Source organism: Cynocephalus volans, chromosome 8 (assembly GCF_027409185.1).
Source record: "Cynocephalus volans isolate mCynVol1 chromosome 8, mCynVol1.pri, whole genome shotgun sequence".
In the NCBI taxonomy this organism is placed as follows: domain Eukaryota; kingdom Metazoa; phylum Chordata; class Mammalia; order Dermoptera; family Cynocephalidae; genus Cynocephalus; species Cynocephalus volans.
In genome coordinates, this window is record NC_084467.1 from 67,119,109 (window position 1) to 67,137,708 (window position 18,600).

At 36.4% G+C, this 18,600-nt stretch overlaps 1 protein-coding gene across 1 annotated transcript in view; it reads left to right on the forward strand.

Moving 5' to 3' along the window:
• Positions 1 to 18,600, forward strand: part of AK5 (adenylate kinase 5) — a 243,505-nt gene that overhangs the window by 26,096 nt on the left and 198,809 nt on the right. Inside the window, exon 6 of the mRNA XM_063104609.1 lies at positions 18,333 to 18,524. Within this exon, the coding sequence (XP_062960679.1) occupies positions 18,333 to 18,524 (192 nt within the window). The remainder of the gene's footprint in view (positions 1 to 18,332; positions 18,525 to 18,600) is intronic.

Here is an 18,600-nt window from a genome sequence, read left to right on the forward strand (position 1 = left end):
AAATTGTGCTTAGGAGGGTTGTGGCCTATGAGCACACACTGCCCCTGTGAATTCCATTCACCATGCATTGTGGGATGAAAGAGGGTGAGACCTGCTGGAGCAGTATACATGACTATGTGTTAATTTTTTTTTTCTAGTTATTTTCTCTCAGATCTATAATTTAGCCTCAGCTTCACCATTTAAAAATAGTGAAAAAATAAAGTAAATTCTGAGTTTGAGTGAGACTGGATATGTGGAAAAATTCTCAACTAGATAAATATAGTTTTTTTTAAAAAAAAAAGCTTAGAGATAAAAGAAAATCAACCCTCAGAGGGCTGTCATCCTACTAGCATAGAGAATTGATTTGACAGACTCATAATTTGATTTACTGCTCCTAAGGGGGACAAATTTGATTTGCTCTTAGGGGGAGTGATTTAATTTCAATTATGCAATATTTTTCCTGAGCATTAGCACTTTCATACAAAATATTAAAGAAAATGTTGATGCTTTCCCCTGGAACTAATGACTTAGAAGCTTGTTTATAATTATTTAATAATTAGGTTTTGAATTGAGAATGTATTAGGAGAAGGTGATTATTCACTTGTTTGTATTACAGTGTGCTGTGATACTACAAAAGACCATCAAAGTTGGAAGGCTGATGAGATACTTATAATTGCCCTATGTAAATTGAAGAGGCAATTTTTAAACTTCATGCAAAAATAAAATCAGAGTCATCATTGATTTTGCTATGTATTTTAGGTATTATTGTGGAATAACATATCACCTTAAAAACTTAGTGGCTTAAAACAATAGTCATTTATAATTTCACAAGCTTTCTATGGATCAGGAAATCAAGAACTGCTCAGCTGGTTGGTTTTGACTCAAGGTCTCTAATGAGGTTCCATCTAAATGGTGGTTGGGGTTGGGGCCATCTTGAAGTCTTCTTTACTCCTATATCTGATGCTTGATTAGGGAAGACTCAAACAGCTCCAGGCTGCAACAGCTCCTCTGGCATCTCTTCTTATCTCTCCACATGGAGGTTCAGGGTAGCTAGACTTCATAACACCTCATGCCTCCAAAGGCATTACCCCAAGAGAAACACAAAGAAGCCCTATCACCTTTTCTAATCTAGCTTCGGAAGTTAAAGTGTCACTTCTATAAAACTTTCTGTTTGTTTGTTAGGAATGACTCACTAAGGCTGGCCTGTATTCAAGAAAGAGGAATTATGATCCACTTTATTATTATTATTTTTTAAATAAGAGCAGTGAAAAAAAAAAAACTTGTTGACATGTTTTAAACCACCATACCATGAAGATCAATAAATGGTTATCCGCCCATTTTTCACTTGTCTCATATCAGTTCCTTCCCTTCACTTCCTTTCTTGCCAATCTTTTCATGCCAGGTGCTCACCTCTTTGGACTTTTAGAGTCTTCCCCTATCTACCTTCCCTGACCTTATTCTCTCTACGTTCAGTCTATCCTGTGTCCTGTGGCCAGATCAATCTTTCTAGAAGACCACTGCCATTAATTTACTCTTCTGAGTGAAAGCCTTTAATGGCAAGTACTGTCCACAAATATATTAATCCTTATAGGGTTTGCATCAGAATTGGGTAAATGTCTTGTTAAAAAATGCAGATTGCTCAGATCCCTTTGCAGAATTACTGAATTAGAATTTCTGGTGGGTGGAACACAAGAATCTGGAAGTTAACGACTTTTAGTAAAGCTGATTCTTAAACACACTAAAACACAAACTTTAATTTAGCACTTGATTGCACATAGCAAAGATTCTCAGCCTTAGCATGTTGCCATAGTTATGAAGCAAGCGGTCTGTTGCTAATAATACTGAAGTACTGAAATTAGAGCAGTTCCCTAGTTATCCCAATAATGTCACCTTCACTAGCCTTCACACTAACTTTCTTGAGTGAAGAGAAATTTCTTATAATGTGAGTAATTTCACATACGATGTATTCCCAGTATTGACATCATTAGGTGCCTGTGTCTCCATGGAATCACTGCCCCACACAATCTGATCTGAGCCTTCCATGGCTTGTCTTAAACCATCCCTTCACTTTGTCCTTGGTCCGTCACTATTTATCTCTCTTAGTCTTCTTCTTCTTCTTTTTTTTTTTTTTACTGCTTATCCAGTCTCACCTTCTCTTGGACACCTTCCCTTAGGCCCCCAAGCCTTGGAGACTTCTTTTTACCCTCTGAGTATTCAACAAATTATGATAAGGTAATTCAGTACCACAGGGCTGGTAAAAGTGGGATTTGTTTCCATCCCTACACCTACAAGCTCAAGGAGGCAGAGCAGTTACTTGAATCCAGAAACTTGAACCAAGAAACAAACAGATGTATCAAGGGGGCTTCCTTACAAGAGCCTTGACCTTCAGTCAAAAAGAGGTGGTCAGTCTATGATGATCCAACAGGATGAAAGCCAAGGAAACAAATACCCAGACTTTCCTCTCTTCCCCTCCCCCATCTCCTCCTGATGTTTACTATCGACCAAAGTGAGCTGGAAGCCAGAGATCAAGAGAACCTCTGGATGTGTTCCGTCAGTCAACCACCCAGGTGCAGAGCTGGGGAGAGAACAGTGTAGACTGGAGCTAGAGAGGGCGAGAGAGAACGTAGAGCACAATTAGAGAGTCATTACGTCAGGTACCTTTCGTCTGTCTACCTTGTGTCTTCCTCACGGCTCTACAATGTACTTCATATAGTAGTTGTTCAATAACTATATCTTCACTCTTCTGTGCCTGCATATATTGGTTTCATTTCCCCAGAATGCTTGCCAAGGGTGAGTGACAAAAAGCTTTCCCAGTGATAACATTTTGTATTTTGTGCGCAGCGATTGACTCAAACATAAACTACTGTATTTCCTTAATTGCCATGCCCAATTCCCTTAATGTCTTTAATACAAGAGACCAGGTCCTTGTGAAAATGCAGATACAGTTATAATTTGAGTGTCATAAGTAATTACCAAAAATATAAATTCAAATTTAACTGGATGTCATATATTTTGGAAGTCCAAGATATTATTCTCAGATCCTTCCAGTTTGGCTTCATTGACTGTAAGCACACTGTATTCTGTGGAGAATTAATATGTGTGCAAGTGTGCTGCATGTTATGAGAAAATAATATCAGAGATGCTGACTTTCTAAAATGAATAAACAGGGCAATTATATACGCTACACAAGGATTCCTACCTTTATAGAAAAATTCAAATGGAATTTTTAGGGCTGGCTGGTTAGCTCAGTTGGTTAGGCTGTGTTAACACCAAGGTCAAGCGTTCAGATCCCTGTACCACTCAGCTGCCAAAAAGGGGGCGGGGGATATTCATTATTTGAGTAGAAATGAACATACTTAATTTTTAAGATATACTTTGCAAACACTACACATAAGAAAGTTGGAGTGACTCTGTTGATATTAAAGTAGACTTCAAGATGAAGAGTATTATCAGAGACAGAGGAACATTCATAATAAGAAAAGGGTCAGTTCATCAGAAAGACATACAAATTAGAGATGTGTACGAGGGTACTTCAGAAAGATCTTGGAAAGACTCATGTTATCTTTTTTTTTTTTTTTTTTTTTTGGTGACCGGCCAGTATGGGGATCCAAACCCTTGACCTTCGTTCGCATTATCTTTTAATTCTGTTTTTCCAAGAACTTTTTCAGATGGCCTCATATATACCTAATAAAAAAATGTCAAATACACGAATCGGAAATTGACAGAAACAAAGGGAGAAATAGACAAATGCACACTTAGAGTTAAAAATTTTAACAATCCTTTCTCAGTATTTGATATAACAACTAAACAAAATATCAGTAAGTACATGGAAGATCTGAAGAACATAGACGTATCTAAAATACTGTATCCAGCAACTGCATAATACAGTATTTTCAAGTGCATATGGTGCATTCACCAAGATAAATCATATACGAGGCTAAACAAATCTTAATAAATTTTATTTAATTTATTTTTTTAAGTGTATTTATTTATTAATATTACTTTTTTACATTCTATGATGTCATTGCAGAGCAGTTGGGGGATGGGCAGAGGAGAAGGGGGAAGGAAATAGGGTGGGAGGAGGAGGAAGGAGGAGGGGTGGGTTGAGGCCTGTGGCACCCCACTCCTCCCTGCAGGGGAGACCAGGGGGCTTCCAGTAGTGTCTTGGTCATTGCTGGGCTGGGTGCAGATTTCAGGAAAGTCTCAATAAATTTTGAAAGCTTGAAATCTTGTAGAGTATGTTCTTTGACCACAGTGGTGGGAAAAGCATTTGGCAATATTCAATATCAGTTCATGAAAAAACTCAGCAAATTGGGAGTAGAAGGGAATTCTTTCCATTTGATAAGGGGCATCTATAAAAAACCTTTACCTAATGTCATACTTGGTGAAATATTGAGTGCTTTTCCCTAATACTGGGAATTGCAGAGATGTGCACTCTCACCACTTCTATTCAACATTGTACTGGAAGTCCTAAATAGTGCTCTAGGACCAGAAAAATAAATAAAAGGCATAAATATAGGAAAGAAAGAAGTAAAACTGTTTGTTCTTATGGATTATGTGATTGTTTACAATGAAAATCCTAATAAATCTATAACATGATTACCAAAACTATTAATTAAATTTAGGAAAGTCATGGAATACAAGGTCAATGTACAAATTGATTGTATTTCTATGTTTTAGCAAGAAATCAAGAAATTTCTATGTGTTATAAAAACAGGGTGAGCCACCTCTAGCTTATTGTTTAACCTCCCATGTTGTTTCATTTTTTCAAATATTGACCAATAAGAATAATGTCTTTATTTTATTTTTTTTAATAGCACTGTTCAAATACATAGTCATGGGTACTTGTCTAAATATGTAGCTGGGATAGAGGGTAACATACTTAATGTTTGCAACAGAAAAAAAAGTAGTGACTGACTAATTTTCTAATGTGGTGAGTAGCCCTTGATTATTGCATTCAATCTGTGTGTAGTCTGTGCTTCCTTTTTTTTTTTTTTTTTTCCTGTGAGTCATGGCCTAAAGAGATTCCTCCCATTCATGCTTTAAATAATGCCCTCCATGAGTACATAGATTCATAGGAGAGTAACTCAGGCACAAATTTTAGAAGCTACTTTATTCTGCATCTAGTAGCTGGTGGTTCTTGCCTCTGGGGTTTCTGAGTCTTTGCTGAGGCAAACACAAGTAGGCAGACAAGCATTTTCTCAATCAACTAACACCAGGGGCTGGCCGGTTAGTTCACTTGGGAGAACATGGTGTTGGTAACACCAAGGTCAAGAGTTCGGAATCCTGCACCAGTCAGCCTCAAAAAAATAAAATAAAATAAAAATAACTACAAGCAATAGAGAGTCTGGCAAGTTGCTAGTAGGGAAATCAGGAGTTATAGACAGGATTGTGTGACTGCCTGACATTCCTTCCATCTCCATGCCTCAACCAAAACTTTCCCCCATCGTCTTATCCCACGGTGATCTCATCCTGCTCTGAATTCCTAGAATGCTTGCTTTCTGTATCAACATTCTATTCATTTGATAATTATCGTGGTGATCTGCTGGGTCTTTATATGAGGAAAAGTACTTGTTGAGCTCCACTTTGTCAATCAACTGACACCCAAAAATACAGCTTTTGCCATTTGGACATTCTTAGGATTTTTAAAGAACCGTTACAAGAGTCTTTGAATGAAAAAAGATTAGTAGCCACTGAGCTCATTTTGTGAATGAGAAAATTGAGTTCCAGAGAGAATAAATGACTGGCTGGAATTCACAAACCTAGTTAATGAGAGAAGTAAACTAAGCACCTCAAACTCCTTTCTCCAGTGCTTTTTCCACCCAACTGTACTGTCTCCCTGAGCAATGAAAAAAATTGATCTAGTCTCAAAGCATTGGGATTTACCACTCAAAAGAACCTCCCCGGAGTTAGATCCCAGAACATTTTGAACAATGAACAACATATTAAAGTGAATTTTTAATTTCCCAAATGGCCTATTTTGAAGGAAAAAGCACATTCACTTTATATAAGTTCTGGTATGTTTATTTCAAAATCTTTGTTTTTCTCTATAGTCATCTCCTCATACCTATTTCCCAAGCATGTATAAGAGTTTTTAAACAGTGTATTATCTGGTTCTTCTCTCCTGAGTAAGTGTATTTGTATTTAAGAAAACAATTTTGCATTATATATAAGAAAAATCTCCTTAAAAGTACTATACTTATTAAGCGTTAGGGCAAATTGTTAGAGCCAACCATTAATTCTTGTTTGGAAATTTTTAGGAATTCTTTAATATTATTTTTGCAAACATTAAACTCTCAATATTCACTGAATGAATGAGTAAATGAGTGAGTGAATAAATAGAATGGATAGTGGTTTAAGATCTTTGGTGGGCCTTTTCATATCTGTGGTTCTTTGCTTTCTATAAAAATTTAATAACAGGCCTTTTAGAAATTCATCCAAGTATGTTTTACTTGAACTAGCAAATATTATTCTTTAGGCAATGTGTGTTATGTATGCATATATATGTATATACATACCCATGTATATAGTTATATATGGATAAATAGATAGAAATACACAGAAATACAGACATACATGCAGAGAAAAGAGAAATATTTGGAAAAGATTTTCAGCTCAGATTAGTTTCTGCTCAAATCACTCTGTACCTCTGTCACCCCCTGTGCTGACCTCCATTGTGGATTTCCATACAGTTCCACTGGATTGAGATAACATTTTATGTGTCTGCTTCCACACGGCATGGGGAGATCCTTGTGGGCAAGGACTATGTCTTCTCCATTTTGCATCTCTTTAATCTAGTATGGTAGTTAGCTCATAGTAGATGTTTAGTAAACATTTGTTGAACTGAAGCGTTAAACCTATAAATGTACTTTCAGCTAGGGCTAGAACCCTACTTGTCAGAAAACTTTTAAAAAGGAAAAATAAATGAATGAAAGCATAGCAACCTAGTTTAACCAGTTATAGGCACATATTAAACAGTCACTAAATGCCTGTGGATTGAACACGTGGAAAAATGAATAAATCTTCCTTAATTGTTCATTTACTTAGAATGTGCAAGAAAATCTTGAGAATAAGATGTCCTGAAGATATATTCTCATACTCTGGCTGGAATTTGTTTGGGTTTCATTTAATGCCTTATCTGAGAATATGAATTCAAACTATTTTTCTTCATTATCAATATGAAAGAGAAGAGTTATTATAAGATAAGATAAGCCGAGTTATATACTAATGGCTAATAGAGTGCAATCACTCCTCCTCCAGCCAATAGTAACTTAATTTCTGAATTTCTTTAGAGACAGTCTTTGTGTTCGAGTTAGTGGTGGGCAATAAATGTGAATAAATGTGAAATAGAACTTTATTAAGCATGCATCTTCTTCTGAAGTATTAGCTTCTTTCAGCCACACAAATCAAGATAACTTTTACCTAAGAAAAACACACCAGTTTTTCTTGAAATGACACCAAAGTTGTTTTGTTTTGTTTTGGTTTTGGGTTTTTTTTTTAAAAGTACTTTTATCTAAACTCCAAATGGAAATCTTTAATAATGACATTTTGTGGTGAATTTTCAGCCTATTTTCCATTCAGTAAGCTTGTGCATGGGATATTAATGGAATTGTTGCATAATTTCTCATCTATTTTGTACTTCCACAGTGTCAGTTCACATTTAATATACTCTCGAGTTTCATTTTCCTCCAAGAAATGCTTTTAAAAGATTTGAAAATGTGCTTCTTGCTTTAAGACTTTCTAAATCTCTTTTCTAATACCTCCTTTGAATGGATGCATTATGCCTCAAAGCATAAAATCCAGTTGTCTGAACTAGGTAGGTCAGGAAGAAATGACACTGTTCTTGTTTTTAAAATGAATACATTTTATCTTATTTGATGAAACTACAAATATATCTCACATTTAGCTCCAATGATTTTTTTTGAAAATTAATTGCAATGCAGTAGACCAAAGGGATTTGGACCACATGACCTTTAAAAGATCCTTCCTGATCTTCTTTGTTTTCATGAATTTATGAACATAGTTGTATTAGTCTGTTTTGTGTTGCTATAACAAAGTACACTGAACTGGGTGATTTATAAGGAAAATTAAATCTATTGCTTACAGTTTCTGAGGCTGAGAAGTCCAAACTCCATCTGGTGGTGGTGATAGTGACTCAGGGGTCTCACATTGCAAGATGGTGGAAGCAGAGAGAGCAGAGAGACAGACAGACAGACTTTCCTCTTCTTTTAAAGCTCTCAGAACCATGTCCCAGACCACATTTTTAATCCATTCACTACTGCACAGTCCTACAATCCAATCACCTCTTCAAGGCTCCACCTTTCAATTACCATGATAGGATTTCCCACCCTCTTAACAGTCACAGTGGGGGCTAAGTTTCTAATACGTAAGACTTGGGGGACACAATTCAAGCTTCAATGAGTTGGGGGGGGACATAATTCAATCTGCTACAATAGTAGACAATAAAAGTCACATTTGTGTTTACATGCTAATGACAGGATCTCAGACAGTGATACCTATTGTCAATATTATGGGTTTAAGTGTTAAATATTTGCAAGGAAGCAAGATAGAGAGGGCTGGTTTAGAAGTTGGCTAAATACTGACATTAGCAATATGCTGCGGAAAATCATTATAGTGCTTTTCTTGGCTGGGTCTGGCAGAATCACCAAACATTATCATCCAGTCATTTGACCACTTCTTAATAGGCTGTTTTCTGCAGTCTAATCAATCATGCATCACTGCACTAGTAATGAAGAGTCCATAAAGTGACTATTATGAACCAGGCAGGTATGGCTCATCCCACAGGTGTAGAAACAGCTGATTTGGTTTTGGACTCTGCCCATTTGCCTTCATCCTTCCCTCCCCTCCAATCTCAGAAATTCCTTTTGTCCTATTTCATTGCCATTTGCCTAATGCTGGCACTAACAGTTCCCTTATTTCCTCAATGTTCATTAAAATCAAGCACATCTATAAAGACAATATTGAGAATAATGATCATGTTTTACATTATATCTTATTTGACCTCTACTCATAAGGGCACATCATTGTAGATAGTTCAGGCTCATTAGCTCTTCCAGATGATGTGCTTGGCTCCAGTCTCTGCCCATCCAATCTGCCCCCTGCACTGCCATTGATACTCATTTTAAAGCATGAAATAAAATATAATACTCCCATGTGTATAAGATAAAACCCTAGCTGCTTAGCATGGAAAACAATGCCAGCCCATCTAGTCTCAATCTACCTTACCAGAATTTCAACTTCTAGCTCATGATAGGATCTTAATAAATACTGGATGAATGAATATATACATGAATGAAATAGATGCCTGAATAATCAAATTAGTGGTGAGGAAAAGACATCTTGAAAAAATAGCATTGTAAGTTTACATTCATTTACGTATTGTATTAGTCCATTTCTGTTGCTTACAACAGAATACCTGAAACTGGGTAATTTATTAAGAAATAAAATTTATTTCTTATAGTTTCAGAGGCTGGAAAGTCCAAAGTCCAGGGAACATATCTGTAAGGGCCTTTGTAGGAATGATGACTCTCCACAGAGACTCAGGGTATCACATCAGCAGAATGGCTGAGCAAGAGAGAGCTAACCTGCTCATTCACTCTCCTTAAAAAGCCCTCAGAGCCATGCCCATTACTCCACAAAGGGACCAATCCATTCACAAGGGTACAGTCCTCACAATCTAATCACCTCTTAAAGTCCCCACCTTTCAATGGCCGTAATGGGATCTTCCACCCTCTCAACACAGTGAGGACTAAGTTTCTAATACATGAAACTTTGGGGGACACATTCAACCCATAGCACTTATTGTCAATATATGTTAAATAGAACCTTTATCTTTTCCTCTTCCTTAAATTTCTACATCTTGGTAGCCTAATGTACCCCCAATGGCTTTTAATGAAATGAACATTTGCACCATAATAACCAAACCACAGAAATGTGTGTTTCATAAACTAATTTTAATGATATATTTTTGAAGCCATTAATGATATACTCTGTTCAGCAGATATGATTAATTTGGCTTGTGAAAGGACAGAGTATCCTAGATAACTACTTCACTAAAGTAGAAACAATGTGCATTTTGGACTGTAAGAGATTACCACCAGGTCATGGAAATAGAATGCAACTTGTCAATAGGAAATGCCTAAACTCAAAGTAAGGTTTCACATACTGGTGATCTCTGTAAATGCAACAAAATAGTTTCTTTCATTTTGCATTTAATCAGATTGATATACTTTGGATTTTTAATGTTATTGTTGTTTTACTTTTAGAGATCTTGCAACCTCACTAACCTCCTGCTTTGATCACTCATTTCTATATAGAGAGTTTCTTATAATATAAAGCAGAGGTTAAAAGACAGTTTTCTAGGTCCCATATCTCCAGAGATTCTGATTCATGAGAATAGCATGGAGCTCGTGGATCTGCATTTCTAACAAGCTTCTAGAGGAGGCCTGTGGAAGGATGACTAGTGCAAGAGCTACTCTTTCAGTAGATGCCTCAGAGTCCATGGATGTCATAGTTTGTCTCAGTGAGTGAAACAGATTTCATTTACTTCATGTGATTTCATGAAATTGTAACAATAATAGGATGGGTAATGGTATTTGTCCTGGTAAAAAAAGAAGACTTAAGGAGAATACGTTAACTGACATCAGGTATTATAGGAATTGCCGTATGGAAGTAGCTCTCCTCTTTACTACCATATTTTTTAAGTTATTGCATGTATCATATTGTATTATAATCATCTCATTTTAAAAATTATTTTTAAATTGACAAATAAAATTGTATATGTTTATTGTGTACAACATGATGTTTTGAAATATGTATACATTGTGGAATGTCTGGATCAAGCTAATTAATATATGCATTACCTCATATACTCTTTTGTGTGTGAAGAACACTTAAAATCTACTCTCAGTGATTTTCAAGAATATGTGTTTATTAACTATAATCACCATGTTGTCCAACAGATCTCTTGAATTTATTCCTCCTGTCTAACTGAAATTTTGCATCCTTTGACCAACATCTATCCAACCCCCTGTAATTATCTCTCCATTTCCACTACTAGACTGTGAGCTTCTTAAAGTCAGGGAAAATGTCTTGTTCCTCTTTCTGTTAATGGAGCCTAATACTCAGTACTGATTATTGGAAATATGAGATATTAAAATGATGTTTGGGAAACAAACAAATCCTATGGGCAGTCGAGCAGTCCTCCAGCATGATCTAAGTCAAATACATACAGGGACAGCAGTAGACAGCAAAAACATTCTTTTACTGTGAAACTTTGTTTCCAAACCCAGTGAGGTCCAAGAATATTATCTGAACACATGGAGGATTCCTTTTATCTGGGATGGAGGCAGCCTTGAGCCTGGGACCAAAGCAGGTCAAATGGCCTCCTCCAAATCTAATCTCACTCCCAGTCTCAGATTGTCCCACTGTTGTCACACACATGTTGCTCAAGACAATGCCAATGAAGAAGAAGACAGGATGTGGAGCCAGAGAACCATAAACTGTGTCAATATTTGGCCACCTAACGTGAGTCTCCTGAGAATTAAGACCAATTATGCAGTGAGTCTCCTGCACTACCTGCATAGAAAGAAGCAAGTTCAAGAAGAAAGATGAGCAGCAGAGAGAAAGAAGATGGATATTCTCCAACCTCTTGGAAATAAAAGAGACAAACCACATGTCTGCCTAGTACTATTGCATGGTGAAAAGTCTTGCTCTGACCAGTTTTAGCCACACATTTTCTCCTCAAAAGTGAAGAGAGGGGGGTGGTGTTGGTTATAGTGTTGCAAATATCTTCTCTCAATGTACAGCTGACATTTCCATCCTCTTAATGCTGTGTTTTAATAAATAAAAGTGGGGGGTGGTTTGTTTTGTTTTGTTTTGTTTTAATTTTAAAGCTGTACAGTTTATCAAACTTTTCTTTTACGGTTAGAGATTTTCAGTTCCTGTTTAAAAAATCCTTGTCTACCCTAAGATCTAGAAGCTAATTTCTTACATGTTATCTTCTAGAATCCTTATCATTTTACCTTTCACGTTTAGATCGAAAAACCTATTTGGAATGAATTGTTAGGTATTGTATGATGTAGGAAGTCAAGAGTTATTGTTTTCCATATGGACATCCATTGATCCAGCACCATTTATTGAAAAGACTGTGTTTTCTCCACTGCATTGCAGAGCCACCTGCCACAAATCAGGTGCCCAGGTATTTGGGCAGTGATCTATCTCTAGGTTCTCTCTTCTGTTCCAATGGTCCAATGGTCTTCCTGACACCAGTACCACACTGTCTTAATTGCTGTAGGCAATTGGTTAGTGTTTTTATGGTATGCTTTTTTCATCCTTTTAGCTTTCTGCATCTTTATATTTAAAGTGTACTGCAATATCAAACGCCCCGCATGCCCCCCATCATATCCTCTCAGTCCACCTTTCACTTGGCCATTTCTGCTGTGACCAGCTTTGTGCCAGTGTATTATACAGCGACTCACTGTGCATGTTTGGCTTTCCACCCTGAGACACACATACCTAGGGTGAAAGTATGAGGAGGTAGAATGCCAAGGGGCAACTCTTGACCAATCAGGGATGGGATCTGATGGATAAAGGCTCCTCAGAAGGCCCAGCAGCATGAAGTCTCTGTCTTCCGTAGCAGTGACTAGCTTGATACCGCACCTGTGTTGCCTCTCCCCTGCTCTTCTCTGCACTCTCCCCATCCCTACCCCACCCCTCCTACTTCCTGAATCACTTCCCAACCAACTATCTGCAGGTAAGCCCCTGTCTTGGGTTTTGCTTTCAATGAAAACTCAGGCTAAGACTCTGTCTTGTGAACAGCAAATAGTTGGCTTTTGGTTTTGGTTGTTATTGTTTTTTTTATCCATTCTCTATTTTTTTTAACTGAAATATTTATTCTATTCAAATTTAACGCAATTAGTTATATATTTAGGTTTAAATCTGTTATTTGACAATTTATTTTCTATTTGTCCCACCTGTTTTATATTTCTTCTTTTTTACTTTCTTTTAAATTAAGTAATTTTTATGTTTTAATTTTCTCCTTCTGCTAGATTGTTTGTCATATTTTAGTCTACAACTTTTTAGTGGTTATTCTAGAGCAGGGGTCAGCAAACTATGGCCCAAGTGCCAAATCCTGCTGGCTGCCTGTCTTTGTAAATAAAAGTTTTATTGGAACACAACCAAGCCCATATTGTCTGTGGCTGCTTTCATGCTACAAGACCATATGACCTGCAAAGCCTAAAATATTTGCCATCTGGCCCTTTACAGAAAGTGTTTGCCCACCTCTGGTCTTCTGATTATGGTATGCTTTATTAACTTATTAATGTCTCATAGAAATTAGTACTTTTACCACTTCCTAAACAAGTCAGAGACCTGGAACAGTTGAACTTCATTACCTGCCTCATGACTTATGTGCTATCTCTGCTTTTAAATACCACAAAATACTTCTAGTATTCTTTTATATGGTCAATATTTATTTGGGTTTACCACATATTTACCATTTTCGTTGCTCTTCATTCATTCTTCTGGGTCAACTTTCTATCCTGGATCATTTTTCTTCTACTTAAAGAATTCTCTTTAATATTTCCATTAATGTAGAATTTCTGATGACAAGTTCTCTCAGTTTTTGTTTGTTTGAAACTGTCTGTATTTACTCTTAATTTTTGAAAGGTATTTTTGCTGGATATAGAAATCTAGGTTGGCAGTTATTTTATATCAATACTTTAATTTCCTTGTTTTCTGGCTTTCATTGTTTCTTTTGAAAATTTAGCTATCGGTCTTATTTTTGCTCCTCTGAAGATAATCTTACATTGCTTTTTTTTTTTTTCTGGCTGCTTTTTTTTTTTTTTTTTTTTTTCCCGTCTGTCTAGGTTTTCAGGAGTTTTACTACGAAGTGCTTAGATCTGAGTTTTCTATTTGTTTTTCTTAGTTTTTATATTGCTTCCTGAATCTGGGACTTGATGTCAGTTTGGAATATTCTTAGCTATTATATTTTTATAAATATTGCTTCTTCGTTTTTCTCTGTTCTTCTAGTGCCTTCCAACCATGTCTCATATGTCTGTTTTGCTCCTTTCTGTACTATTTCTACCCTTTTCTCCCCCTTGCTTCATTCTGGATATTTTTTTCAGACCTATGTTTTAGTTCATGAGTTCATTTTTTAATCTGTGTCTTACTGGCTATTAAACACATCCAGTCACCTTAATGTAATGAAGATTTGAAGTGATTCCAAATAGGTCTTGGTCCCATAATGGCTTGTTCATACGTGCTCTGATGATATAGCCATTTAGGGTTCTGGCAAAAGCCTGGGGTTGGGGCAGGGTACTTTCTAGAGCCCCTCCTCCTTGGTGGGCCCATATTTCAGTTTTTGTTTCCCAGCTTTGTAGTCTATTGAAAGCTCTGCCCAGAAGTTATCTTCATGTTAAATGGTAGTGAAGTCCAGTTATCTATTTTTTTTCCCTTGTTTAATGATTATAGCCTAACCTCTATGATAATGGCATATGTTCAATAAATGTTCAGTGGAAGAAAGAAATAACCTATTTTACATCCCCCTGTATGCAGAATAGGGAAACAAATTTTAGCCCAGCATTAGAAAGAACTTCCCAGTTATTAGAGTCACCAAGTAATGAAAGAGGCTGCTCCATAAGTATTAAGTACCCATTACAAGAAATGCTCAGGCAGAACTTTCAAGTTTAAATGTTCAAGTTTCAGAATCATTTGTCAAGAGATTGTAGAGATGATTACAGGTTTGACATTAATTTGGGTTAGATAACCTCCAAGTTTTTTCTCTCTGTTTCTATAGTTTCTGTGACTCCAGTTTCTGTTTCAACTGTGGTCTCTCTTCTTTAGTACTTTGCTTCCTGGTTTCTGACAGTGTAGCTGATCTGAATTATGGAGCTAGGCCTTTTACCCATCTTCATAAAGAACAGGGCAGTCAAAAGGACTGACAGTTAAGAACAGGGAATATTAAAATGAGCTCACTTTACAGTCTGATACAGTGAATATGTCTTTGGTTATACAAAGGCAGTTACAGGCTATTTTTTTTTTTTTTTTTTTTTTTTGTCTTTTTGTGGCCGGCCGTACCGCGCTCAGCCAGTGAATGCACCGGCCATCCTTACACAGGATCCGAACCCACGGCGGGAGCACTGCTGCGCTCCCAGCATCGCACTCTCCCGAGTGTGCCACGGGGTCGGCCCTACAGGCTATTTTTAATAAACAATCATTCAAGTATGGGCTATAAAATGGATAGAGGAAAACTGAGTTGTCTATGTAATAACAGGAAAAAAAAGATCAACTTAGTTGATTCGATGGGAGAAACAATAGCAGTTTGCAAGTTTACTGCCACATAGCAAAAGTGATATCTCAGTTTCGTTTGCATTTATTTACTTATTTACTCATCCAATCAGCAAATATTATTTGAGAATGTAGGCTAAGAAAAGGTGTGCCACGGATCCATGACAGCTGTTTTGTTTGCTGATATTTTTCACCATTCACAGATGTATTTCATAAAGACTTTCTTGGGGTTTCACATCTTTTTAAATAGAACGAAGTCTGCCTCTATTTTAAAGTTTTGGGAAAAACATAGCCATTTAAATATTTTTTCTCTTTAAAATGGAGCACTTTTGGAGAACGTGAGGCCATCATGAGTGGATGTCTGTGGCTTTACCAGGAATCAGATGAGCATGCTGTGGCTGTGGTCACTCTGCTGAGCAGTCAGCTGATTATCCCAAACTACTGTGGCATTCTTCCTGTTTTTACATTGTAATTTTTTTATTCCCAGTCAGATGTTATTTAATTTAAACCAAGGAAGGACAGCAAGTTAATCACAGTTATAAAATTAAATAACTTTGCAGATTCACTTCAAGGTCATCTTTATCAGACACGAAATTGTATTCATTGATTAAAAATCTACTCAGTTTTTCTGTAAATCTAAAAATGCTTTTAAAGAAGTCTATTAATTTTTTAAAAATAAAATGCAATTTTATTCAAAGTACTAAAAAATCCTATATATTTCTAGTATTTCGAAAGCTAACCAGAAGACAGAATATAGGGTGATTACTTACGTAAGGGTACCCTTGACCTTATTGTATTATCTAGAGAGAAGCACTTACATTGCCATCTGAAACAAAACACAAAATGTGTTCATGTAAACCATTTCAGTGCAAAATGCAAGAATTTCAAAATGTGTGAAGTTTTTATCTGCATTCAGTACTGAGCTGGTACTTCAGTTGTTCCTGTGTTCCAATATGCACTGTCACCAAACCAAGAACATTACAAGGGTACTTCAAAAAGTTCATGGAAAGATTTGTATTATCTTGTAATTCAATTTTTCCATGAACTTTTTGAAGTATTCTCATTATAATGTCATTTTAATTTATTTGTCAAAAATTGTCTTCTTCCTTATATAATTCATTTAAATTTTAAAATGTGTCCTTCATTATATTGGGTAAAGTTGAATATTACCAAAGATTATATTGAAATTTATAATATAGTTGATAAAATAAAAATTTTAACTTTAGGTAATCTCTTTATCATATATCACACAAAAATCACAAGTGATTTTCTAAATTTTTAAGATTTCTCAAAAGCAATTTATATGTTTTTTTAAATACTAAACTACTGAGTGGGGGTTTCTCCCTTATTTTACAGTTGAGAAAGTGAGGCTCAGAGGGACTGAACGATTTGCCCAAGGACAAACAACTAATCGAGGGCAGATTCTAAATTCAAACTCAGGACAATCTGATTCTAAAATTCATCCTCAATCACTTCACCTAGTGTGTGCCTCTGCTTACACAGTGGCAGTGAGAATTGGAGGAAGGGAAGTCTGAATGATGTTTCGAAGACAAAATCGAGAGAAAACAGTGATAGCTCAGACAGACTGACATTTTCATGAGTAAGGGTGGAATTGATGCTAAGGTTTCTGCTAAGAGATTTAGGAAAGGAGTGTTGTTATTGTAAAAAACAAACAACAAGCAAATAAATAAGATGGGGATTTAATTTAGGTAGAAAGGTGCCAAGATTAATTTTCGGCCTTGCTGTGTGACAAATAACATTAAAACTTACAGACAGAGCTGTCACATACACATTTGAAAATATAGGACTGAGGTGCTGTTGAAAGTCAGTGCTGAAAGTGTAAATTTGGAATCCATCAACAAGGGGTAGTAGTTGAAGCTAAAACAGTGGAAGGGCACAGAGAGAATGAAAACCTGGAGAGGGAAAAAATATGATCCATGTCTCCCAGCTTCCAAAGTCCATTTCTAACTAGTGGTCTCCATAGTGCACAAAGCAAACCACTATGATATGGGAAGAAAATGTTAAAATTTTAACATCCTTTTAAAATTTTATTTGTGTGAGTATTTTACAATGTGTACCTTATATTGATATATGTGCATATCATACATACATGCATAATTTATAAATTAATAGATGTATGTTTATTGGGGTATATACTCAAAAAATTTACTACTATAGTGTGAAGATGCTTCAAAAAATTTTGGAAATTATTGCTTCAAATCACTATGCAAAACTGCCTTTTTGCCTTGTCCCATATTCCACAACAAACTGCATCCACTTCGTATGATCATGTTATCTTTTAAATGCAATACTAGTTCTAATTTTGTTAAATAAAAACTGCTTATTTCATAGATTCTTTTTATGTCATTCCTTGATATTTTCAGAAACACACGAAGGCCTTTGGGCCATTTGGTGCTTTGTGATAGTGGAATAGAAGCCTTAGACCAAACAGACCTGTGTTCAAATGTCAGCTTTTACCCTGTCGACCATGTGATCTCAGACAAGTACTTAATTTCTCAGAGCCTTATTTGCTCACCTATAAAATAGAGATAATGTTTACCTTGCAGGTTGTTGTAAAGCTTAGCAATATCACAAGAAAATAACTTAGCATTGGGCCTGGCACACAGTAGATAATTTTTAAATAGCAGCAAATACTAATAACAGCAGTAGTACTTGTTTGCTGTAGAAAATATCTGTGACCCAATAGTCATCTCCCATCTAAAATCAGGTCGCATATACATTTGGCAAAGTTTGACCCATGTTTTCCTTAATTCAACCTGGAAATTTATTTGAAAAAGTGTTTTCTTGAAAAACATAGTGCCTCTATGTAAGGCCATGTGGGTTGTAGAATGCCCTTTACAGGAACTATAATGGGAATGGCTACCCCTGGCCTTGTGTGGAGCCGCAATCCCAGAGATACGCTGGTGAGAACATAGAGGGGTGGACATGGCAGCCTCCACAGAACCAAAGGGGATGATGCCATGACCACACTTGCATTGGTTGGTATATTGAACACCTCTCTCCTTGTTTGATACTCTCTGCAGATCTGTACTCCCGACTTGGTGGTATTCCTGGCTTGTGCCAATCAGAGGCTCAAAGAAAGATTACTGAAGCGTGCAGAACAACAGGGGCGGCCTGACGACAATATGAAAGCTACCCAAAGGCGACTAATGAACTTCAAGCAGAACGCTGCTCCACTGGTTAAATACTTCCAGGATAAAGGGCTCATCATGACAGTAAGTTAGCCCCCATGTGAGAACGATTTCTTATTTGGTCATGTTCTCTCTTAGAAATCCTCTTTACCTTCAAAAG